At 46.9% G+C, this 26,235-nt stretch overlaps 1 protein-coding gene across 2 annotated transcripts; it reads left to right on the top strand.

The window, feature by feature from the left end:
• The first annotated feature begins 488 nt into the window (after positions 1-488).
• On the top strand, positions 489-26,112 carry CLCC1 (chloride channel CLIC like 1). Of its 2 annotated transcripts, none has more exons than XM_079760603.1 (11): positions 489-620; positions 10,344-10,484; positions 10,852-10,935; positions 13,353-13,460; positions 14,329-14,550; positions 15,006-15,146; positions 16,379-16,472; positions 18,309-18,406; positions 19,106-19,252; positions 21,576-21,911; positions 23,584-26,112. In XM_079760603.1, the coding sequence occupies exons 2-11, from the start codon at positions 10,356-10,358 to the stop codon at positions 23,836-23,838; spliced, it is 1,614 nt and encodes a 537-aa protein (XP_079616729.1). In that variant the 5' UTR covers positions 489-620; positions 10,344-10,355; the 3' UTR covers positions 23,839-26,112. The 2 variants fall into 2 exon arrangements, with proteins under 2 accessions (XP_079616729.1, XP_079616730.1); XM_079760604.1 differs by having other exon boundaries at positions 506-620; positions 10,355-10,484.
• The last annotated feature ends 123 nt before the right edge of the window (positions 26,113-26,235 follow it).

The raw sequence follows: 26,235 nt of genomic DNA, 5'->3' as shown, positions 1-26,235 counted from the left end.
TTAATTTTAAAGAATTATAATAAGCAACACTCACGGTGATGTACTACATTATATACCTAAATCTAAGACACTTTAAAATTTGCTGCCAATAACTTGTGCACATCTCTCACTAACTCCTAGTGTGTAGAGCATATCCTTTTTTCTTTGGAGAGTTTCCTGAGATTGCAAGGCCAGCAGTTAAAGACAAAAACAAAACAATCCCTTTCACTCATCATAGTCCATTTAAAATTTTATGCTTAAAATAGACTTCCGGGTTTTATTGCAAGTGTTACACTATTAGAAGTCATAAAATAAATCAAGATAAAAAAATACCCTTCATCTCCGTTTTATACGTTTGGCTACGTAGGTTGTCATTTGCAGAGCGTTCTGCAGGTGAAAATCTCCAAAAGTCCCTGCCGGAAAACCCGCCCACAGGGGCTGGCCCCGCCCCCTCGGCGGGCCAATCAGCGGCGCGCCCGGGAAGGACGCACAGCTGCCGGCCGAGCGGGTCGAGGAGGACGCGCAGAGGTTCGGCGTCCGCAGAAGCGCTCGGCGGTTCGCGCAGGCGCTGGACACCTTCTCGTGCCGTCCCGGCGGTAACTCGTCTTCCTGGAGCGGCCGCCGGCGACCGCCGACGTGAGGTGAGGGTCGCGGTGCTCGTGCGGCGGGCGGGCTGGCGGCCGGGACGGCGGGGTTGGGCCCGGCGGGGAGGCCGGGGCGGGGGCGGCGCGCTCCCGGGCCTGCGGGGAGTTCGCGGCGCCGCGTTTCCCGGGGCGGGCGAGCCACCCGCCCCTCCTCTCCCGACCCGGCGGCTGCCTTGTCTCGGTTGCTGCGCGGTTGCTGTCGGTTCCCCGGTTCAAAGAGCGGCCTGGGGAGGCCGGGCGAGGGGTGCGAAGCCGACCCGAGCGGACGTTGCGTTTTGTTGGTTTGGGTTATCTCTGAAAACTTGACGCCTCGTTTGAATAAACACCATTTCCCGAAGAGCCGGGCTTTGGTGGTGGTGGTGGATTTTGAAAAACTCCAAATCGGATTTGAATGTGAGAAGTTAGAGGCAAGTTTATGAGCAGGTGGTGAAAATGAGTCAGGTTTTCTGTGTGACGGAGGTGATGGTGGTGTGGACCCCGGACCCGCGGCATCATCATCACCACCTTCACCTGGGCGCCTGCCGGTCGCGCTCAGCTCTGCTCTGGGAGCCCGGCCCAGGACACTGCACTGCGCACGCGCCCTGAACTCCCAACGCCTGGGTCCTTACGGAATTTGACTTCAAATTAGCCTTGTCTTTCTCATTAAACGTGTAAATTCATTGAGACCTGATACTTCTCTTTTTCTTTAATTAAAATTTTATTTTGGCATAATTTTTAAAACTTATCTTCATTGTGGAAAGTATTACCGATGCCCCCCACGGCCCTCCTCCACCAGGTTCCCGGCCCCCTAGTGCACTATTGTCTGTGATCGTGGGGCATGCGTACTTCCATGCCTCTGCCTCTATTTAGTTCGTCAGTTTATGTTGTTCACTAGATTCCACAGATAAGTGAGATCATGTGATATTTCTTTCTGTGACTGGCTTATTTCGCTTAGCATCGTACTCTCCAGGTCCCTCCATGCTGTCTCAAAGGGTAAGACATCCTTCTTTTTTTACAGCTGCATCGTGTTCCATGGTGTAGCTGTACCACAGCTTTTCTATCCACTCATCTGCTGATGGGCACTTGGGCTGTTTCCAGATCTTAGCTATGGTAAACAATGCTGCTATGAACATAGGGGTGCATACATTCTTTCTCATTGGTGTTTCTGGATTCTTAGGATGTAGTCCCAGAAGTGGGATCCCTGGGTCAAATGGCAGTTCCAGTTTTAATTTTTTGAGGAAGCTCCATACTGTTTTCCGTAATGGCTGCATCAGTCTGCATTTCAATCAGCAGTGTACTAGGGCAGTGGTCGGCAAACTCATTGGTCAGCAGAGCCAAATATCAACAGGACAACGATTGAAATTTCTTTGGAGAGCCAAATTTTTTAAACTTAAACTTCTTCTAACGCCACTTCTTCAACATAGACTCGCCCAGGCCGTGGTATTTTGTGGAAGAGCCACACTCAAGGGGCCAAAGAGCCGCAGTTTGCCGACCACGGTACTAGGTTTCCCTTTTCTCCACATCCTTGCCTGCACTTGTTTGCTGATTTGTTGATGGAAGTCATTCTGGCAGGTGTGAGGTGATACCTCATTGTAGTTTTAATTTGCATCTTTGACAGGGCATTTTTTCATGACTCTTGGCCATCTGTATGTCCTCTTTGGAGAAGTGTCTGTTCAGGTCCTTTGCCCATCTTTAATTGGATTTGTGTTTTCCTTTTGTTGTATCTATTTCCACTGAGTAGCTGGCAGTCTCCTTGGAGATCTCAGTCTAGTAGCTCAGGTCCCAAGCCACTCAGAAAATTCCCGCTGTGTAGACGTGTGGATCCAGCAGTGTCTCCTACCCTCTCTGCATCGTGCCCCTGGAGGGGCCGTTTAGGCAGAGCCAGCCTGGGTTCCATTGTTTAGTAGCTGAGTGGGCTTGGGCACCTTACTTGGTTCCTAATCTTTAAAATGAAGATAACAGTATTACCTCCAAGAGTTTTTGTGAGGATTGAATGAATGCAAGTAGCAGTGTTTGGCCCATCAAAGACTAGCTGCTATTATTTTATTTATATATATATATATATATATATATATATATATATATATTATAATGAGGGTGGAAAATGATAAAAAATAGGAACTGAGGTAGAGAGACTATTACTAACAATTAGTAGAATGACAGGTGCCACCATTAAGTTAAACCAACGCATGATGGTTAGTAACTTGTCCTCAACACGTCTCAGAGAGTGGTCTGTGGGCAAGCATCTCTGCTGTCACTGGACTTTTGGGAATGCAGACTCTCAGGCCACCTCAGACGTGATCAGAATCTGTTTTTTGACACAGTACCCAGCAGATGTAGATGCAGCTTTGTCTGGGGTCAGTGTGAAATCAATGGTAAGATTTCTCAAGGAGTTCCAGCCGTAAATCACTGACCGTGGGGATTTGCAGCTGACTCCACTAATGGGCCTCACCTGGTCTTTCATCCTTCCTGCTTTGCTAATCCTAGCTCTGGATAAAGCTCTCCATCTGCTCATTATTGAGAAAGGGACATGGTTGTCAATAGCGTGACTTAGTGGGGTTTGTGGTCAAAACTCAGGGGCTTGCCAACCTTCTGAGTCACCTCCCCTAGTGTAATGCCCACGATGGTGCTGTTTTTCCAAATCGCCAACCTCGTTCCACACTGACACTCCTGGCTTTCTGTGTGGCTGTTTTACCATCCTCTTGATCCATAGAATGATGTCAACTCTGTCACCTGTTCTTTTTCAGTTTCTTGAAAACCTTTGTCAATTTATTGAAACTTGTTTTGTGGCCTGACATGGTCTATCTTGCAAAATGTGTATGTGCATTTGGCAAGAATGTATATTTTGCTGCTTTTGGGTGATATGTGCTAAAAATGTCAATGAAGTTAATCTGATCTAATGTGCCATTTAAAGCCTCTGTTTCCTTGTTGGTTTTTTTTCTGGGTGACCTATGCATTGATGGCAACGGGTTGTTGAAGTCCCCTTCTATTACTGTATTACTGTTGATCTCTCCCTTTATATCTGTCAGTATTTGCTGTATATATTTAGGTGCTCCTGTGTTGGTTGTGTAGATGTTCATAAGAGTTTTATCCTCTTATTGGTTTCATTTTTTAAAATCATTATGAAACATCCTTCTTCATCTCTTGTGATTGCTCTTGTATCTAGTTTGTCTGATAGAAGTATTGCTACTTCAGGTTTTGTTTTTGTTTCCATTTGCATGAAATATCTTTTCTTTTTAATATGTTTTTATTAATCAGAGAGGAAGGAAAAGGGAGAGATAGAATCATCAATGATGAGAATCATTGATCAGCTGCCTCCTGCACGACCCCTACTGGGGATTCAGCCTGAAACCTGGAAATCGACCTGCCCCCTGGTTCACCGGCTGGGCTGAAATATCTTTTCTATCCCTTTACTTTCAGTCTGTCTGATCTAAAGTGGGTCTGTTGTAGGCAGCATATGTAGGGGTCTTGTTTTTTTATTCATTCAGTCACCCTATGTCCATTTACATTTAACCCATTTACATTTAAAGTTATTCTTGATAGGTACGTATTGTCATTTTATGAATTGTTTTTGTGGTTCTCTTTTTTCCTCTTAATTCTCTTGCTCTGTTCTCTTGTATGTTAATGACTCTGTATAGTGTCATGTTTGGTTTGCTTTATCTTTATTTGTTGTATAGTAATATCTTGTAGATTTTGGTTTGTGGTTACCATGTGCTTTATATATACCAAGCTATGTTTATAAGCAGTCTGTTTAAAACAATTTTAAAAATGTATTGATTTGAGAGAGAGAGAGAGAGAAACACATCAGTTTGTTGTTCCCCTTATTTATGCATTTATTGGTTGATTCTTGTATGTGCCCTGACCGGGGATTGAGCTCACAACCTTGGTGTATGAGGACCATGCTCTAACCCACTGAGCTGCCCAGCCAGGCCTGTGTATAAGCAGTCTTTTAAGTTGATGGTCGCTTAAGTTCAACACATCCTAAAATCCCTACAATATTTACTCTTTCCACGTTTGTTTTTGTTATTTGTTACTTTATGTGTGTTTGTATGTATCCTGTAATTTATTGTTGTATTTATAAATTATCTTCCTACCATTTCTTTTAATTTTTGTACTAGCTTTATAGTTGTTTGATCCACTGCTTTTACTAAGTGTTTCTTTCCTATACTTTCTTATTCATATTTTTATCTTTTCTACTTTAAAGAAGTCCCTTTAACATTTATTGTACTGGTTTAGATTTTTCTTGTCTGGGAAACTTTTTTTTTTATAATATATTTTTATTGATTTCAGAGAGGCAGGGAGAGGGAGAAATAGAAACGACTATGATAAGAGAATCATTGATCTGCTGCCTCCTGTACACCCCCTACTGGGGATCGAGCCTGCAAGCTGGGCACGTGCCCTTGACCAGAATCGAACTCGGAACCCTTCAGTCCACAGGCCGATGCTCTATCCACTGAGCCAAACCAGCCAGGGCTGGGAAACTATATCTCCTTCGATTCTAATTGATAACCTTCCTGGGTAACCTTGGGTGTAGGGCTTTGCCTTTCATCACTCCCTTCCGACTGTCAAATTTCCTATTGTATCAGCTGACTAGATTCCTGCTTTTTCTTTCTCCTTTTAACATTCTCTTTGTCTTTAACCTTTGGCATTTTAATTATGATGTGTCTTGCTCTAGGCCTGTTTAGATTCATATTGTTTGGAACTCTGCTTCCTGGACTTGTATGTCTGTTTCCTTTGCCAGGTTAGGAAAGTTTTCAGTCATTATTTATTGTTATTATTGTGATGAAAAACATATACAATTTTCCATCTTTTTTTTTTTCAGTTATAGTTCACATTCAAAATTATTCTGTATTAGTTTCAGGTGCACAACATAGTGGTTAGACAATCACATACCCTACAGCAAGTATGTCAAACTTTCGGCCTATGGGCCGCATGTCTCGTTTATTTGGCCCGTGTTAGCCTTTGAGTTTGACATGCTTGCCCTACGGAGTGGTCCCTCTGATATTTCAAGTACCTCTTCCCCTGCCCCCCCCCCCCCCGCCCATACATAGCTATTACAATATTATTTTTTCCCTCCATTGACCTCTCCCTGGCCACTCCCACCCCCCAGCACATGCCATGACTCCCCTAGTGTCTGTGTCCATTGGTTTTGCTTATATGCATGCATACAAGCCCTTTGGTTAATCTCTTACCCTCCCCCTCCCCTGCCTTCCCTCTGAGTTTTGATAGTTCGATGCTTCTCTGTCTCTGTTTTTGCTCATCAGTGTATGTTGATCATTATATTCCACAAATGAGTGAGGTCATGTGCTATTTACCTTTCTCCGACTGGCTTATTTCACTGAGCATCATGCTGTCCAGGTCCATCCATGCTGCTGCAAATGGTAAGAAGTGTTGTTGTTTCTTGTTTTTGTTTTTTTTTTTACAGCAGCGTAGTATTCCATTGTGTAGATGTACCACAGTTTTCTAATCCACTCAGCCGCTGGTGGGCACTTAGGCTGTTTCCAAATCTTAGCCATTGTAAATTGTGATGCTATGAACATAGGGGTGCATATATCCTTTCTGATTGGTGTTTCTGACTTCTTGGAATATATTCCTAGAAGTGGGATCACTGGGTCAAATGGGAGTTGCATTTTTAATGTTTTGAGGAAACTCCATACAGTTTTCCACAGTGGCTGCACCAGTCTGCATTCCCACCAGCAGTGCACGAGGGTTCCTTTTTCTCCGAATCCCAGCACTTGTCATTTGTTGATTTATTGATGATAGCCATTCTGACAGGTGTGAGATGGTACCTCATTGTCATTTTGACTTGCGTCTCTCAGTTGATTAGTGACTTTGATTAGTGACATGTTTTCATGTCTCTTGGCCTTCCTTATGTCCTCTTTCGAAAGGTGTCTATTTAGGTCCTTTGCCCATTTTTTTGATTGGATTGCTTATCTTCTTTTTAAGTTGTATGAGTTCCCTGTAAATTTTGGAGATTAAACCCTTATCTGAGATAACATTGGCATATACGTTCTCCCATGCAGTGAGTTTTCTTGATGGTTTCTTTTGCTGTGCAGAAGCTTTTTATTTTGATGTAGTCCCATTTGTTTATTTTCTCCTTAATTTCCATTGCTGTATTGATAAAGATATTACTACAACATATGTCTGATATTTTGCTACCTGTGGTTTCCTCTAAGATTTTTATGGTTTCCTGGCTAACGTTTAAGTCCTTTATCCATTTTGGGTTTATTTTTATGTATGGTATAAGTTGGTGGTCAAGTTTCATTTTTTTGCATGTATCTGTCCAATTTTCCCAACACTATTTATTGAAGAGACTGTCTTGACTCCATTGTATGCTCTTGCCTCCTTTGTCAAATATTAATTGAGAATACTGGCTTGGGTCAATTTCTGGGTTCTCTGTTCAGTCCCACTGGTCTATGTCCTTGTGCCAGTACCAGTTTTGAGGACAGTGGCTTTGTAATAGAGCTTGATATCTGGTATTGAGACCCCTCCTACTTTGTTCTTCTTTCTCAGGATTGCTACAGCTATTCAGGGTCTTTTTTTATTCCAGATGAATTTTTGGAGAGTTTGTTCTAAGTCTGTGAAATATGCCGTTGGTATTTTAATGGGGATTGCATTGAATCTATAGATTGCTTTGGGTAGTATGGACATTTTAATGATGTTGATTCTACCAATCCAAGAACACAGTATATTCTTCCATTTGTTTATGACTACCTCTATCTTTTTTCAATGTAGTCATTATCTCTTCAAATAGGTTTTCAATTCCTTGATCTCTCTCTTCTTCTGGTTTGCTTGATACTGTCCCAGAGCTTCCTAAAATTTTGTTTTTCTTTTTACTGTTCCAATTGGGTGTTTTCTCAGCCTTGTCTTTCAGATCGCTGATTTGATCTTCTGCCACGTCTACTCTTCTGTTGATCCCTCTAATGTAGTCTTCATTTCAGTTACTGTGTTTTACATTTCTGACTGGTTCTTTTTTACTGTTTCTCTCTGTGTTGAGGTTCTCACTGAGTTAATCTGTTCTTCTCCTAGGCTCATTGAGCATCCTTATAACCACTATGTTGAGCTCTGTATCTGGAAGATTGTCTCATTTTGTTCAGTTCTTTTTCTGGCATTTTGTCCTATTCTTTCACTTGAGCCATGTTTCTTTGTTGCCTCATTTTTGCTGATTCCGTGTTTGTTTGCGTGTATTAGGTAGATCTGCGACGTCTCCCCGCCTTGGTGGGGTGGCCTTATGTAGTAGGTGTTCTCTGGGCCCATGGTGCAGTCTCCTGTTCACCTGAGCCTGGTGCTCCCGGAGTGTCCTTGGCGTGGCTGTGTGTGCCCGCCTGTTGTAGTTGAGTCTTGGTTGCTGTTGCACATCAGTGGGTGTGATTGACCCTCAAGCTGACTGGCTGTGAGGGCTGCCATGACTACAGTGGAGAAGTCGTTTGTAGAGCTGGTTGGATGCTACCCTGCTGTGGTCTGAAGCAAGCCACTGGGTGTGTGGGTTCTGGAGGCTCTGGGGAGGGGCTCTGGTGCAGGCCAAGGTCAGCCACCATTTGTGCCGGGCCGGGGTCGCCTGTGGGAGCTACAGTGTGACCTGTGCTTGGCTGCCACTTGTGCTGGCGTGAAGGTGCTGTGGGGGCGTGAAGGTGCTGTGGGAGGCTGTGCTGCAGGCTGAGCCGTGGGGCCTTTGGTTGGCACCACACTGTCTGCTGAGGCCATCGGCCGCGTGTGCCAGGCTTGGGGACACCGTAGGGGAGTTAAAATGCAAGTTGAGACTGGTTGCCGCTTGTGCTGAGTTTGGGGCCATTCAGCAAGAGGTAGTAGGGCACAGGGAACACAGTCAGTAATGTTGCAATAACGGTGTATGGTGCCAGGTGGGTGCTGGAAATACCAGGGTGAACACTGTGTAAAGTGCATAATTGTCTAACCACTGCGCTGTACACCTGGAACTAATCACAGCAACACCGAGTGGAAGAAAGGAGTGGGGGCCAGCCAAGCAGCCGCCTGTGGAAGGGGCTGGGCCAGGCAGGAGTTGAGTGGGGGTCTGGGGAATCACCAGGTGGGGGCAAGTAGCCAGGTGAGCGCAGCACTCAGATTTGGCCCCTGCCTGTGCCTGCGCGCTGAGGGAGGGGGGCTCAGCGAGGAGCGATGGCCACACCTGCCAGCGCTTCGGTCCCACCCCTGCCCCCCAGCCCGCCCCCTGCAGCCAGTCATTCAGTCTCTCCCACGTGTTCCTGGGGTTCTTCCAGGTGCCGCCCGCACTGGAGCCCAGGGCCAGTGAGTCTGAGCTGGGGAGTGTGTGCTGGCCCCTCAAGAGAAGTTTCTAGGCCTCCAGCAGCCCCTTTCTTCCTCAGACGCCGTCCCGCTGGTTTTTACAGCCCGGGGTTATGGGGTCTTCTCGTCCCAGCACGGTGCCCGCATGGGGAGCCAGGTGTGGGCTGGGACTCCACTCCTCAGGGCCCTCCAGCCACGCTCTCCCTCCCGCTTCTTAATGACCGCCCAGGGGTGTGGGAGCAAGCCCTTCCGTGTGCCCGCCCTCCTGCCAGTCTCATGTGCGCCTTATATCCTTAGTGATAGGCCCTCCGCCATAGTCTGCAGCTGCTTCCCAGATCTAGCTGTGACTTGGATGCGGTTGTGGGAGGAGGCAAGGGCATTGTTTGCCTACTCTGCCCTCTTGATGCGAGTCTGAATCTTAATTTTGAACCTTCCTTATTTCCCATTTGCTAAAAAAATTGGGATGGAGGGGACAATTTAGTTAAAATACCTGTGTGTTTTGTTTTTAAGCAGTTTTACTGAGATGACTCACATACTATATAATTCATCCATTTAAAGTTTACAATTCAGTGGTTTTTAGAATATTCACAGAGATATACGTCAGTTGCCTCAGTTTTAGATAATTTTTATCAAAAAGAATCCGTGTACCACATAACTGCCACCCTTTTGCCCCTTATTCTATCCCAGCCCTCAGCACCGGTCTCTTTCTGTGTCTGCAGATTTGCCTGTTCCGGATATTTCGTGTCAATGGAATCATATAACATATGGTTTAGGGTGTCTGGCTTCTTTCACATGTTCATCCACATCGCAGCATGTATCAATACTTTATTCCTTTATAAAGTATTTCTTTTTGTGGCCTAATGGTATTCCTTGTCCAGATATACCGCCTCGGCAGCCCGGGCCTGGCTGGGCCTCTCGGAGAGTCTGAGCGCGAGTGCCGCATTGTGTTGCCCATTCATTGGTCCGTGGGCATGTGGTTGTTTCTACTTTGTGGCTGTCGTGACCAATGTGGCTATAAATATTTGCTTACAAGTTTCTGTGTGGACAGATATTTTCATTTCTTCTGGGTACATACCTGGGAATGGAATTGCAGAATCATATGGAAAATCCCTATTTTTGTCTCAGTGAAAATGTGTGTGTGTGTGTGTGTTTGTGAACTAGAGGCTCGGTGCATGAAATCTTGCATGGGTGGGGTCCGGCCGGTCTGCCCCAATTGATCAGTGCTGGGGAGGGGGCCGTTTGGGGGTAAGGCTGACTAGGGGTAGGGGCCGCGGGCGGTTGGCCGGCCGGCCCCACCCCATGGTTGAACTCCTGGTTGGGGGGACATTTTGCATATTAGCCTTTTATTATATAGGACATCATTTTACTGTTTTATTTTAGTTCAGAAAGAAAGCATTGTCTTAGCACTAGAAGGAAGTAGATAGTTATAATTTCTTCTAAAAAGAACTATATTTCATTACATTTATTTGAACTTGTGTTTAGCCTCCCTGCAGGATGCTGTGTTCGCTGCTGCTTTGTGAATGTCTGTGGCTGATAGCTGGCTTTGCTCACGACGACGACTGGATTGACCCCACGGACATGCTCAACTACGATGCTGCTTCCGGAACCATGAGGAAACCACAGGTGTGTGTCAGACCTCGTCGGCTTGGGAGGACAGTCTGCTGTCGTTGGGTTTACTCAGCTGGGAGGGCCGTGTCCATGACTGGCAGCCATACAGGGTGCCGCATGACACGCAGTCTAAGATACCCCACCCCACCTGCGTATTTCTGGTTTGAATGAATGTAAAGCCCATCAGGTAGCAAACTAATTTGATTTTCATCCTTAGCTGATACATGAATTTGAGACTCCTACTTTTTTGGTGGATCAATACAGTTGAAAAATATAAAGAAAAGTTATAAAATGGAGAAGTTAAAATTTTAATCTCCACTTACAGACTTTTTTTATAAGTGAACTATAAAGAAATAATAAATCTTTCTCTATTCTGCTTTAGGTGAGAAAGGAGGTCAGCGCTGACTCGTCAAACGCTGATGAATTGTCGGGATGCTACAGCAGACTTGATTCTGTACTTCAGAAGGTTAGATTTTTTCCATTCATGAATTTTATATTTATAGTATGTCAGATTTCTCTCTGTTTTCTGTGCTTGCTGGCATAATTTTTGTTTCTATGCACTGTGCAATTTATATATACAGTTGATGCCTGAACAGGAGGGGGGTGGGAACAGGGCGCTAACCCCCCTATACAGTTGAAAATCCTTGTATAACTTTTGACTCCCCCAAAACATAACTATTAATATCTACTGTTGATCAGAGGCTTTACTGATAACATAAGCAGTCGATTAACACATACTGTGTGTGATATACTATACTATATCCTTATAGTAAAGTAAGCTAGAGAAAATATATTTAGAGTACAGAATGCATTTGTTGAAAAAAAATCTGCATAAGCCCTGCGCAGTTCAAACCCATGTTATCCAAGGATCAGCTGTGTATTGTTTTTTCTTTGCTTACTCTAGCCTTGGTTTTTTAAGCAGTTACTCTGGTCTTTTTGTTAAATAGTGCTTTTATTTTCCTGTAATGACATTTACCTCATTATATTATAATCATTTCTGTACCAGACTGAAAATTTCTTGGGACAAACAATGTGTTTGACTCATTCTTGGTTCTCTGTCACCTGTCACAGTGCTAGAGTAGACTCACGACAAATGTAGCGAATGGAGAAATGGGCCTGTTCCCAGCTTAGAGGCGTAGCGTTCCTCTGACAGAGCTAAGGGTGCTTGGAATGTGGTGTGTGGTAGCTAGTGCTTCATTCCGTCACTCCTGTTCGTGTGGCTGAGGTGGCGCTCATGGGAGAGGAGAGGAGTCAGGGTTGTCCACGGGTTGGACGAGGTTGTGCTGTGGGAACCACCTCTGTTGGTGTGAGGCCGGCTGAGCCGGTGGCAGTGGAGGGGCCTGGGGGGAGATGGGGTGGCTGAGGGACAGCGAAGCGACCGGTTGAGGAGAAGAGGCACGTGTTGCAGCTGAGGGGAGGAGGGCAAGCGTGGGAGAGCTAGTGGGAGGGCGGGAGGGGGGTCCAGACTGAGGGGGGCACTTGTTCGCTGAGATCGTGAGCCCCTGCTTGGGGTTCTCAGCAGACCGACCCTCTGAGCCGAATGCTAGCAGAGAAATGTGGATAAAGTTTGCCTCCAAATCAGCCCTGCCTTTTTATATACGTTTTACTGTGTGTCAAACATTGTAAAAGACGGGATGGCTAAAATGGAGTCGACTCCTTGTTTTAAAAACAACAACACATTGTTTCTCTAAAAGAGACATTTTCAAAATTTTAAAGCAAGCATGTCAAACTCTCGGACCATCGGCGGCCGGTTTGACATGCTTGTTTTTAAGGTTTATAAACCTTGCCTGAAAGCAGAGGAAGTGGCCACGTGACTCTCTCTCCAGTCCCGTCCTGAGTTTGTGCTCACTGTTCTCTCGCCTTGCCCTCACTGGTGACTTGACCACCGAGTGTCTGTAGAGCTAAGTTCAGAGGACGTCTGTCCTGGTGAAGGTGTACGTGCTGAGCGATGGCGAAGCCATGGTTCCTGTCCCCCCGAGGCGTCCATGCAGTGCAGGGTGATCAGTCGTTGACAGAAGTTAATTAAAGGCCCGAAGTAATAGGCCCATCAGGAGATTCTTTGCTCTGTCGTCTCCTCTTTCTGGCTTCATCCTGTCTTTCTCTGTGTTTCTTTGCCCTCCCTTCCTCCTCCATCCCTACCTCTCCCCTCCCTCCTCCCTTCCTCTCTTCCTTTCTCCCTTCTTCCCTTCCTTCCTCCCTTCTTCCCTCCCTCCTCCATCCCTACCTCTCCCCTCCCTCCTCCCTTCCTCCCTTCCTCTCTCCCTTCTTCCCTTCCTCCCTTCTTCCCTCCCTCCTCCATCCCTTCCTTCCTCCCTCCCTTCCTTCCTCCTTTCTTCCCTTCTCTTTCCCTCCTCACTGTCTGCCATTAAAAAGAGACAGATTGGTCCAGATGTTCTGCTAATCCACATCGCTGCCCCCTTGCTTTATGATCTTCAGCTTTAAAATAGCTGGAAGTCAGCAGAAAAACCGCTGGTCACGGCCAAGTGCTGGGCGTGTGTTCCTCATTTGTTGTCTACTTGACCTTTGCAAAGAGAGAGCCACAGGCAGCAGGCAAGCTCTGCATTTTACTGCAAGCTTAATAAAAACAGGCAGCACCTGCCCCGGCGGGTGTGGCTCGGTTGGTGGGTGTCGTCCTGTGCGCTGAAAGGTTGCCGGTTCCATTCCCAGGCAGGGCACAGGCCCAGATGCAGGCTTGATCCCCAAAGGGATGTCAATGTTCCAATCACACACTGATGTTTCTCTCCCTGCCTCTCTCTAAAAATCAATAAAACGTGAAAAACCAAACAGCGCTTTTCCTTGGTTTTGATGGGGCCCCTAGGTTAGAAACTTGACCCTTACATTAAACTTGATGCTAACTGTTGCTTTTTTGGTGTGTGGTTACAGATTGATGAATGTGAAAAGAAAGAGAGGAAAGACTGTGAAAGTCAAAACAATCCTGTTTTTAGGAGATACTTAAATAAGATTTTAATTGAAGCCAGAAAGCTTGGACCTGTGAGTATTGGTGGTGTGATACTAATCAATGTAGTGGGCATCTTCATTGTTGATTAATTTCCAATATATAAAGCAGTGATGGAGCACCCTTGTGCTGGAGCAGAGACTTCCCGGCTGACCCTGGGCCAGAACCTACTCGTGCAGAGGTTGGGGGAAGGCAGTGCAGGCCGCTCCTCTCCCTTCTCCTTCGTGGGGATTTACTTACTCAACCGTGTGCACTGCCCGACCATCTAATTCAGTTTGGGGTGGGGCTGTTTTAAATTTGCTATTTGAACTTGACCAAAAAGTTGGAAGCTTAAACTCCTGGCTTGGAAGGAAATTCCGCCTGGCCTTTACTGGTTTCTTCCACTCCCACACCTGCTCACTCAGGTGCTGAGGACCCTACCTGTTGAGGAAGAGGAAATGCGTTTAAGTAGCGCCCCCCCCCCCCCAGCAGTTTCCTGTGCGGGTGCTGCTTGTAGAGAGGTGGGTATTGTGCACACACTGTACTGGGCACAGGAGCCCCCCTCCCTGACCCTGCGGAGCCGTGGCTCGGGGTGGGCTCCTGATGTCTGAGGTGACTTCATAGACTAACTACTGCGATGGCAAGCAGCCGCTGTATTTTAGTAAAATGTACACGGTTTGCATAGTTTTACACTTTCTGAAATGTCTTCACATGTGTTATCTTAGGTTTTCCTGTGGCCTGTGAGACACACGGGTGGGTGTTGTTATCCGTACGCTATGTGTGAATATTGTGAACTAACTATATATTTAGTTCCAAATGGGCTTTCATCTTGAAATGTTTCACTGGGTAATATAATAAAGTTCTCTTTCCTGTTTGTTGGTGTTTTTTTTTTTTTTTTTTTTTTTTTTTGCAAATTTAACTCAGCCTGATGAAAACGGAGGTGACATGCATTACGATGCCGAGATTATCCTTAAAAGACAGACCTTGAGAGAAATAGAGAAGTTCCTCAATGGGGAAGATTCGCTGCCAGGCGCCCTGGATGATGCACTAAGTGATATTTTAATTAATTTTAAGTTTCACGATTTTGAAAGATGGAGGTGGCGATTTGAAGATTCCTTTGGTGTGGATCCATATGATGTATTTATGGTAGGCTGCGTGAGGGGGGCACGATGAACAGGTTTAAAAAAATACTGTTCAAATTCCACCATAATTGTGTTAAGAACCTGGACTAAGTCACTCATACTGTGTTGATGAACTTTCAGCAAAATGGTACAAAGGATTTTGCACATTTAAAAAAATATATTTTTATTGATTTCAGAGAGGAAGGGGGAGGGAGGGAGAGGGAAACATCAATGATGAGACTGAGTCATTGATCGGCGCCTCCTGCGTGCCCCTTACTGGGGATTGAGCCTGCAACCTGGCATGTGTCCTGATCAGGAATCGAACCCGGAACCCTTCAGCTCGCAGGCCGATGCTCTATCCACTGAGCCAAACCAGCTAGAGCGATTTTGCACATTGGAGTCCCGTTGTTTTGGTTGATGCTGTGGTTTGGGGGGAGGACGGCTCGGCAGTGACTCCGCTGTCTCTTCCTTCTGTTTGAGGTGCTTCTGTGTCTGCTGTGCGTGGTGATGCTGGTGGCCACCCAGCTCTGGACGTATGTTCGCTGGTACACCCAGATGAAACGTGTTTTGCTCATCAGTTTCCTCATCAGTATGGGATGGAATTGGATGTATTTATACAAGGTATTAATTAGGTGGAAGTTTTAAAATTTAAAAATGATATTTCTTGATAAAAGAAGAGATAACCCATGTAGAGGTAGTATATAACCTTGCCTCAGATGAGGCTTGGAGGCAGTGGTTGGAGATGGGGCTGGGGTGCAATTAGCAAGTGCTTGGCTGTACCGGGTTTTTGGGTCCTTGACTAGTAATGGGGGGAAACGTTCCGTTCTAATTTTAATAATCCAGCTCCTGACAGGTGGTATCTGAACAGCTAAATCAGAATAGAGCGAGGTAGACACATTTAAAAAATTCTTATTTTGGTGATTTGGGATATGTTTTATTCTTTGCTAGAAATGATATCAAAATACTGGTTTTGAAAAGTTGGGTTATTTCCTGGATGTAGACATAGTATGTTTAAGGCAGAGAATTTAACGAAGTGCAGAGAAATTTAACGTTTACGTGCACTTGTGCTCTGCCATCTGGAGGTCGTCACTGCCAGGATTTGAGACACTACTTTGCAGTCTTTTTTCTAAGTTTAAAGTCTTTCAAACTTGAAATCATGCTGAACCCTAACCTAACTCTAACCCTAAAGGAATCGGGACCACGCTGTACTATATATAGAAATTAAAGAAGCGCCGTTCCTGTCACAGGGTCTAATCACTACAGGACAATTTCCGATCTGTCTAGCAGGCGAGTCAGACAGCCTGATATTGTTAATGAATTCTTCGGATTAGACCATTGTGATTCTCTAAAGCCTTTTGCTCTAAGTTCCACAGCTTCTAGAACTTGTAATTCTTTAAAAGTGAAGGCAGGAAGGTTGTTTGGTGAATGTGGTCCCCTCACTGGTCTCCCGTGGGGCTGTAATTTATGAAGGATTGTTACCGCTTATAGGCCACTTGCATGAACACCACCCAAAGCACACCCCGTCTTACCGGGGGCTGGGCAGCAGCATTGGACATACGCAGCGATATTTTGGGGTGTGGTGTGAGCCATATTTGAACTAATTTTTTAAAATTAGTGACATAGTTCTCCTTCCTCATCCTAAGTACTTCCGTAAGAAGTCAGTTCTCTCAGTTCTTTGTCGGGGCTCGAAGCGCTGACACTGTGTTTGGCCATGAGCGAAAGAGCCTCTTTAGAAACAAGAGGTGCATCTTTTGTGTTAAAATCTTTTAAACAAGCTGGTGTCTGGACTGCGGTGTTGGGGGGTGGGGCGTCCCCATCGCTAGCAGCGCTCACGCTCCCCCGGGTGTTGTCAGGTGGCTTTCGCGCAGCATCAGGCCGAAGTCGCCAAGATGGAGCCGTTCAACAACGTGTGTGCTGAGAAGATGGACTGGTCTGGAAGCCTCTGGGGTAAGTGCTGCTGGCTCCCGTGGCCTTGTTTTGAATAGAATTTTTGAGAATGAGAAAACATTAAAAATTACAAAGAAATGATAAAGTAGCAGAAGGAGGCTTTGCAGGACTGACTCTTCTGCATCAGAAGAACCAGCAGGAAGACCGAGGTTTCCAAGGTGAATCCAGGAGAAGAGGCAGTCTTGTTAATTATAAGTTATTTTTTGATACTTTGTTATCACTTTATTTTTAAAAATATATTTTTATTGATTTCAGAGAAGAAGGGAAAGGGAGAGAGAAAAAAACATCAATGATGAGAATCATTGCTCGGCTGCCTCCTGCACGCCCCCTACTGGGGATTGAGCTCATAACCCAGGCATGTGCCCTTGACTGAAATTGAACCCGGGACCCTTTAGTCGCAGGCCGATGCTCTATCCACTCAGCCAAACCGGCTAGGGCATGACTTTATTTTTTAATTTATTGGGGTGACATCCTATATAATAAAGAGCTAATATGCTAATTGACTAGACGGCAGAACAACCTTCTGGAACGACAGTGGGTGGGGCCCCGAGGCAGCTGGGGCTTCGAGGGCCGAGCTCCTTGCATGAATTTTGTGCATCAGGCTTCTAGTGAATAAATAATGATACAAGAACAAACTGCTTTGTTTACTCAAAACTGTAAACCTACTTTTGCCCACCCTTGTATATCTTGCATTTTAATTATATTAAAGTACTATATGCTTTTACTCTATTTCCCTTATTTCATTCTTTGGATTGGGAGGGGAAGAAAGCAGAGGAGGGGGGAGATAAATGGGGATTTTTAGAGTTATTGAACAAACAGGTATATGTATTTTTCTTAAATAACATGAGGGGAATATTAAATACTTGCCAGGGTTTTGATTTATAAAGTCAAGCTAATAAGCAGCATTTAAAAATATTCCTGTTAAAAAAAGAGTCTTAAGTTTCCAACCAGTGAGCTTTGTGTTCATGTGACGTCACAGGGCAGGACCAGACACTGTGTATTCGCTGACTGATACGGCCTGTCTCCCTCTTTCCGCCTGAGGACACTGTGCCCCCCTGCCCGTCACAGGGTCTCGCTCGTTCTGGGTCCTCAGCATCAGTTTATTAAAGAAGTGAATCTCTCATATAAATGAATATCCACTTAGACTTCATCTCCTTATATTGACTTACGAATCTTATATTGTAGCTTTACTATTTTTTTTTTTAACTAAGGGAAGTTACTTTTTTACGTACATACAGTAATGCTGACTGCCTTTTTTTTTAAAATATATTTTATTGATTTTTTACAGAGAGGAAGAGAGAGGGATAGAGAGTTAGAAACATCGATGAGAGAGAAACATCGATCAGCTGCCTCTTGCCTGATTTAGAAGAGTTGGGAGAACTAATGTTCTACTTCATTTTATGAAATGAGGAGAGAACTGACTTTCAAATTGACATGGAGAATGCACAGGTAGCTGTAAGAAGGAGCACGGGGTCCTGTGTGCCCTCCCCAGTGGAGGCACGACTTCACCAGTCCAGGGACCCAGCCCAGACGGGACTTCGATACAGCCCAGTCTCACTCAGAGTTCCCCAGGTTTCAGATAGTTACCTTTTAGAACTCTTTGTAACAATCTGTTACCTGCATAGGATTTGTAGCATTTGAATGGATTTTTAAAATAAACATTTTGGACATACGATGAGAAACTTTTTAAATTGGCATCACAGGGAGTCTATTTTGTAAAACAATGTAAAATTGATTAGTGGTGGTGGCAGGGGTAAAACCAAAATATTGTCTTATTCAGGAGTGAAATGCAGCTCTTTTTAAATGACTCCGTGTTTTGTCTATTTCTCCAAATAGAATGGTTTAGAAGCTCATGGACCTATAAGGATGACCCATGCCAAAAGTACTATGAGCTCTTACTCGTCAACCCTGTTTTGTTGGTACCACCAACAAAGGTATGGGATATGTCTTGTAAAAATTACATCTACAAAGTCCAACACCCTTGCATATATTAAAAATTGCAGGTGTTTTTAATTTTTATTTATTGATTTAAGAGAGAGGGAGCACAAGAGAAACATAGATTTGTTCCACTTATTTATGCATTCATTGGTTGATTCTTGTGTGTGTCCTGACTGGGGATCGAACCCGCAACCTTGGTGTATCTAGGGTGGCGCTCTAACCACGTGAGCTACCTGGCCAGGGCAAAAATTGTTAGTTTTTTTTTTTAGAGTCTTTTTGCTAATAACCTTTGTTCTAGAAAGAATATACTTCCATTGCACAGTGATTTTTCACATTTTTTAAGGCATATGACAGCATTTTTTATTTTTAAAATATATCTTTATTGATTTCAGAGAGAAAGGGAGAGGGAAAGAGAGAGAGAAACATCAATGATGAGAGAGAATCATTGATTGGCTGCCTCCTGAACGTCTCCTAATGGGGATCAAGCCCGCAATCCAGGCATGTGCCCTTGACCGGAATCGAACCTGGGACCCTTCAGTCTGCAGGCCGATGCTCGTCCACTGAGCCAGATCAGCTAAGGCATATGACAGCATTTTAATTTATGTAACATCGGTCTCAGTGCCCAGGGCATTTTGGCTCATTCCCGGTGCCTCAGTCGTGTGAGGGGGAAATGAAGTTGCTTTTACCATTTTCAGGCCCTGGCAGTGACGTTCACCAACTTCGTGGTGGAGCCGTTAAAGTACATCGGAAAGGGAACCGGCGAGTTCATTAAAGCGCTCATGAGGGAGATCCCGGTGATCCTGCACGTCCCAGTGCTGATCGTCATGGCATTGGCCGTCGTGGTTAGTACAGAGCCTCGCCGACAGTGCAGTTTACAGGACCAAGGCGCTGGGAATAACGCGGCCGGTCACGCCTGCTGGTGGGAAAGGGGACTCCTAGGGGTACCGCTGTGTGCGTGCTTCCGCGTGCGGGCCTCCAAGCAGGGGCTGGTGCTCAGCCTGGGTTGTAGCTGCCATGGCCGTGATTGAGACAAGACCCTCCTTTCCGTTGGTTCTTCGCACGTGAATTAACACACACACAGTCAATTGTTTTGTTTGTTTATTTATTATTTTTATTTTATTTTGTTTTTTGTTTTTTTAATCCTCACCCAAGGATATGTTTTCCATTGATATTTTTAGAGAGTGAAAGGGAGGGAGGAGGTGGAGGAGATATATATATATAGAGAGAGAGAGAGACAGACAGACAGACAGACAGACACACACACACATCGATTGGTTGCCTCCTGCACATGCCCTGAGTGGGGATGGGGATGGAACCTGCAACCAAGAGGTACATGCTCTTGACTGGGAATTGAACCAGAGATCCTTCCATCCGAGGGAGGGCCGATGCTGTAACCACTGAGCAACCCGCCCGGGGCCTAAGTTGGGTGCTCACGTCCTCTTTGAGAAAGGGGGCCTCCTCGCCGTCGCCTGAGTGTCTGCAGCGCTGGTAGGGAAACGCCCAGTCTTCCGCAGCCTCAGAAAAGGGGTGTGGACCGTTGGGATTCAGGAGCGGACTCAGATTAAGGAGAAATGGTACTCGTCACTCAGCCGTGGCCGTCAGCTTCTAGTGCCGCTGGTTTTCGGCTCTTGCCCAGTAAAGCCCGTGTCACGTGAAGCAAACCGGACGCCTCGGATGCGCCTGGGGAAGGGGGGAAGGAGCGTCTCCCCGGACCCCAAGTCCGCTGCGCTTTCGCTCTGAGGCTGTCTGCGTTGGTTTTGGAGTCGGTGTCTGGTGACGGGGTTCAGGGGGTTAGGGTCAGGTTTGTAGGTGACGTCAGTTGTACAGTTTAGTCTCTGACACTGAGACTCTGCAAAACCATCAGCTGTTTCCTAAGGAAGGCCTGTGGCTGCTTCTGTCTTCAGTAACGGCCTCTCCAGCTCACAGTTTGTTTTCAGGGCCTACACGCTTCAGAATTGCAAACCACCAGGAGCCTTTGTTTATGGGGATTTTATTTCTTGATATTTAACAGATTAAGAAGACGGAAAAATTGAAAATACTGAGACATTTTTAGTCCATTTAAAAATATTTTTTTAATCCTCACCTGAGGATATGTTTTGTTGTTTATTTTGTGGGTTTTTTTTTGGTTAATCCTCACCCGAGGATATTTTTCCATTGATTTTTAGAGAGAGTGAAAGGGAGAGGGAGAGACAGAGAGAAACATCGATGTGAGAGAGACACATTGGTTGCCTCCTGCACACGCCCCGACCAGGGCCAGGGAATCTGCAACCAAGGGATGTGCCCTTCATCGGAATCGAACCCAGGACCCTCCAGTCCGAGTGCCGACGCTCTGTCCACTGAGCTAAACTGGCTAGGGCCCAAAGATATGTTTTCATTGGTTGTTGTTTTCTTTAGAGAGAAAAAGTGGGGAGAGAAACATCGATCAGTTGCCTTCCCTACATGCTTGCCCGGGAATCAAACCCAAGGGCCTTCAGTGCACGGATGATGCTCCAACCAGCTGGGCCACGCCTGCCAGGGCTCACATGCTGGGGCCACTTTAAAGGCCCGTCTGCACCAGCACAGCCATGCGCCTCCAGCGAGGACGGCGCTGCAGCAGAGACGCCACTTACACCCCCGGGAGCGCGGGGAGAAGTGCCCTCGAGCGTCTGGGGTCCTCCCCGCGCTCCAGGGCCCAGGTGAACTGCTGCCTAGAGGGCCCCACAGCCTGCCGCTCAGAGCCGCTGGAGCTGGAGCTGAGCCACATTTGTGTTGAGAAAAACAAACCAAAAAACCTACAGGAGAATGTTTGCATGATCATGTTCAACTGAACCATTTTCCGCATTTACCTTAGTCGATGGGTGTGAGTGTAGGCAGCATCTGCGCAGGTATCAGTACCTTCCCGTGGAAATTCCTGTTCGGCCTCACTGCCGTTGTTATAATTCAATCAAACTCTCTAGCCGCTTGAAAAGTCTACTTAATACGGAGTGATTTCTCAATTTTTATTGGCTCCTCTGGCCCCGTATTAAAGAAGAGACTTCTGATGGGAAGAACAAACAGTTCAATGAACATGTTATGTCTACCAATGCCGCAGGTTACATTACATAATTCTGTTAGCATCCTGAAGGCCCTCGTAGTGTTGTAAGTCAGCCATTACGTCCTCAGAAGTGCGATGTCTTTTCCTTCCAGAGTTTCTGCTACGGTGCTGGACAGTCGATCTTTATGCTGCGACCCTTCGGTGGTGCCGCCCGAGAGCCCGCCCTGGCCCTTCAGCCGGGTGACAAGCGCCGGCAGCAGGAGATTGACTATAGGCCCCGGGGCGGAGCAGGTGATGCAGATTTTGCTTCTCGGGGCCAGATTGGCCTCACTGAGCACGGCCCTTGTGAGCGGCCGTGTGCGGGTGGAAGAGATGGTGGGAGAGAGAGAGTTGACTTGAGCTTGCAGACCGGCCACAAGAGCCCCGAAGTGCTCCGGGCGGTTGATAGACCAGACGCGGAGGCACAAGAGCACCCCGAGGCGCGCAGCGTAAGTGGGCGCGGGCGGTTCCTGTCCTTTCTCTGGGCCTCGGTGCTGCGGGCTGTGCTGCCCTCTGACCGCGCTGTCCAGCTGCGTCACCCCGGTGTCACTCCACACTCCCCTCGCTGGTCAGTGGTCTCCGTAGGGAGGCGAGATGGCTGTGGGAGTCTCTTCACAAGTTTGTTAGCACAGAGGGCTTCCTACGGGATTCCCGGCCGTGAGCATGGCTGCCGCTTGTGCCTTGCGGGGAGAGGGAAAGCTCACTGAGGGCCGCCGGAGCCCACAGTAGCCGAGTCTTGGCTGGAAGAGGGGGTGGGGATCAAGAACCTCGTCCTCCCAATCTTCTGTATCATTGGCTGGTGACTGCTTTTCACCTGCAGAATGGTGAGGCCTTTTTCCCACCATCACTGAACATTTCAAGGGATATTTCCTTGGGAGATGTGTGTGTGTGTGTTTATCCTCACCCAAGGATATTTTTCCATTGATTTTTAGCATGGAAGGGAGGGGGAGAGACAGAACCATCCATGTGAGAGAGACATGGATTGGTTGCCTCCTGCACATGCCCGACCAGGGCTGGGGGTTGAGCCCGCAACCCAGGGATGTGCTCTTGACCGGAATCGATCCTGGGACCCTCCAGTCTGCAGGCCAAACCAGCGAGGGCGACATTTCCATTTTTGTTTGAGACGGGAATTTGTATTGTCATTTGCAGAGTTTAAGTTGCAAGTGTAAACCTTTGGAAAATGGTACGAACACGGTAGAGCTGAGGAACGTATAGATGCCCTTCCTACCCAGTTCCTTGTAGGCAGAAACCTGCGTGGAAAACAGAGGTGTTCCTCTCAGCTTTCAGAGTTAACCCTTTGCACTCGCTTTTTTCTCGATTCCTTTATTCTACTCGGGATTTAATTTTTTAAATACCCCAGATTTTACAAAGCGCGGCAGTAGAATAAAAAACTGGAGTTTCTTTTCATACAAACTTACTTATTTGGATTTTTTTATATTTCAAATTATTGATACATTCAATACAATTCGACATACGAGCTGCTACCGATGCTAACCGTGTCGAGTCACACTTGACATCCGAGTGCAAAAGGTTCAGGCTTACCTGGCACTCATCTTGAGAATCCTCCTGTGACTTCCCATCACACCCCACGTGGAGCGGAAGCCCAAGCTGCCCCGTGGCCCAGGGCCATCGCCCGGCTCCCTCGTGCGCTCCCGACTGGGCCTCGAGCGCAGAGCCTCTGAGCTTGGCCCTCACCATCTGGAATCGTCGCCCACAGCCACTTCTTTCCTTCACGCCTTTACTCACTGAGCCCCTTTCAGACCAGCAGTCCCCCCCCCCCCCCCCCCAGCCCACTCCAGGGTGATGCTTTGCTAATGTGTTTGCTGCCGACTCTCTCCCCAACCTAAACGGAAGTCCCGGTGAGGGCGGGTCTTCCTGGTCTGCCCCGCAGTGTCCCCAGCATCTGGCCCTGGTCTGTGCTCAGCACAGGCTTGTCAGATGGCTTCCTCTCCCTGGTCCCCAGGCCTGACCACGCCATGTCCTCGGTGTCCCGCTCCCCCATGTGGTCCCTGAGGCCCAGCATTAAATGCAGATTTGCCCAGAAACTCGTTAGACATGGTTACCAGCCTTTCACATCGTTACGGGAACAGTTGGAACAAAATGTGCTTCTGTGCTTTCCAGGCCGGAGAGACTGACGGAGTCCCGGGAGGACGCGCCCCGGCAGCGGGCAGCACCGAGAGCAGCCGGCGTCCTGAGCCCGGCTCTGGCCAGGGGCCGCCGGGGGCGGCGGAAGGTCCTGCCGCGGCAAAGGCCCCACTCAGGCCTCAGGACGCGGGCAGCCCCGAGGAGGGTGGCGTTCCCCGCCCAGCAGGCACGGCCGTCGAGGGAGCAGGTGGGAGGGACCCGGCGCGGCCCGTGAGGCTGGAGGAGCCCTGACGCGCACCACAGCTTGGAGGCCATCTTTTTGTCAAGAATCTTGTAACGTACACTCTTCACCACTGTTTACTACAGATTTCTGACATTTACTCCAAACGTGCCAACTTCAGCATTGGTATTTTTACTGACAATCAGAATTAACGTATTTCTGTTCCTTTAACTTCTTTTATCTGTCTTATTATGTATTCTCTTTGATGTTAAGATCCATCCCATAGGGTTTTGAAGTATTTAATTGTGGAACAGGGTCTCATAGGTGAACAAGTATGGCAGGCAGTACTAAGGCCGGATACTTAAGGAAGCCAGAGGAATGAGGGACATTGAACAGGGAGTTTTCTTGTTTACTGGCATATCCAGGGGCCCGCTAACCAAAGTGTGAGCTGCCTGGTAGGAGTCCTGTAAAACCTACTTCAGTCAGGAGACTGATTGTTCACTGTGCACGGCACCCCAGAGGGGTAGGTACTCACAAACCATTTTTTAAAAATATATATTTTATTGATTTTTTACAGAGAGGAAGGGAGAGGGATAGAGAGTTAGAAACATCAAGAGAGAAACATCGATCAGCTGCCTCCTGCACACCCCCCACTGGGGATGTGCCCACAACCAAGGTACACATGCCCTTGACCGGAATCGAACCCGGGACTCTTGAGTCTGCAGGCTGACGCTCTATGCACTGAGCCAAACAGGCTAGGGCTCCCAAACCATTTTTAAGGAAAGTCCGCTCGGGCCAAGTTCACTCTCAGGTCCTGCAGCATCTCCAGGCCGTGGGGCACCGTGTGTCTCTGCAGGCGGCGCGCCCCTCAGAGTGGCTCTGTAGCCTCGTGTTCTGCTTGCTCTCAGCTCACAGCCATTGCGGGGGCTGCTTCCCTGTCACCCCTTTCACTCTCCTTGGACAGACTGGAGATTGCGGGGGCCTGGGCAGCAGCGTGTGCGGTAATCTCAGCTCAGGTGGGAGTGGCTGTTTTCCCCACGTGGTGAAGGGCGCAGGCTTCGGAGGCCCCCGTTCCTGGCTGCTCAGAACCCCAGCAGCGCGGGCTGTTAGCTGTGACAGTATCTCACTTACATTCTAGCAAACCATGTGGTCAGGGCCGCACAGTCCTCATTTTTAGAGGCTGTACATGGAGAAGAATGCCGTGGGGAAAACGGATAGGTGTTTTTCCTAACTACAGACAGGTGATACAATCAACATTTTAAATTGGTTGTTCTGATTTTTAAAACTATTCCTCACTTTAAACTGGGGGAAAAAAACTTCTAAATTTTGCTGGTTGGTAGCTAGCTAGAAAGCAAATTTCACATATACTTAGGAGTCCTTTGTTTTAACATTCACAGTAAAAGTGACGTTCAGCTGCTCACTAAGAACGATGCAGTCGGGAATAGTCTTAAAGGTGCCCTTCAGGTGTTTGTTTCAGAAAAAAGACTTATTCAAAGCATTTGCTTTCTGATGGCTTTTAAAAATGTTTGTTTTTCAACTACAGCTTTCATTTAATATTGTTTTGTATTAGTTTCAGGTGTACGGCATAATGCTTAGACAATCATATACTTGATGAAGTGGTCCCCCTAATATTTCTAGTACCCACCTGGCACCGTACGTAGTTGTGGCAATATTATTGAGTGTTATTCCCTATGCTGTACTTCTGGTATGTTTTTTATATGAAATCTAGTTTAATATTGCAAACATTGTATTTCATCAGAGAGATGGTAATTTTTTCCAAGAAACACACAAAGAATTGTGTATAAAAATTTATAACACTAGGCATGTAACAAGTGAACTAATGACCAGGTGCCCGCGGTTTGGCATAGATTTGGTGGTGGAACGAGACCTGTTGGCTGAGGGGACCTGCTCCGGGGTGGGGCTGCCCTGAGCCCGGTCCATGCGGGGAGCTGGACCAGACGGCGGAGCCGGTGCCTCTGCCTCCGCGCTGCGGTAGCGTCCCACGCGGCTCTGCCGCAGCCTCCACGTAAGAGCAGGCTCGCCTCTGTGCTCACCTGACAGATGGCCGTTTGGGGATGAGATCTTGCCAGCAGGGCAGCCAGCCTGCTGTTGGCAGCAATGCAGGGAAGACTCACTAGAGCAAGTCGAGGTGCCCAGGCCAGGTTATGACAGAGGGAGGCCTGCTGAGAGCCAGCCGGTGTTACCACTGATAGGAAGGCTGAGAGAGAATCAGAGTGTTGTTGACCGTTTTTAAAAGCAGGTTTTAAATGGAATAATGTTGAATGTTTACAGGGTCTAAGAAGTACCCTATACACACAATAAACACTTATTTTTACATTACCCCGGTTGGTATGCTTATCTTTGCTCATTGAATATTCTTGTAAGATAAAGCCCCATGAAACTCATGTGCACTTTTTAAAAGGAGGCAACTCTAGGACATGGTGCCCCGTAGAGAACGTGTACGCTGT

Source organism: Cnephaeus nilssonii (assembly GCF_951640355.1).
Source record: "Cnephaeus nilssonii genome assembly, chromosome: 21".
NCBI classification, from domain to species: domain Eukaryota; kingdom Metazoa; phylum Chordata; class Mammalia; order Chiroptera; family Vespertilionidae; genus Cnephaeus; species Cnephaeus nilssonii.
The sequence above is the reverse complement of the archived record's forward strand: the minus strand, read 5'-3'. Positions and strand labels throughout refer to the sequence as shown.

Coding starts and splice junctions, on each gene's coding strand:
- CLCC1 (XM_079760603.1), top strand. CDS start 10,356: ATGCTGTGTTCGCTGCTGCTTTGTGAATGTCTGTGGCTGATAGCTGGC. Junction 10,485..10,851: donor GAACCATGAGGAAACCACAG/GTGTGTGTCAGA, acceptor ATTCTGCTTTAG/GTGAGAAAGGAGGTCAGCGC. Junction 16,473..18,308: donor CTGGTCTGGAAGCCTCTGGG/GTAAGTGCTGCT, acceptor TTCTCCAAATAG/AATGGTTTAGAAGCTCATGG.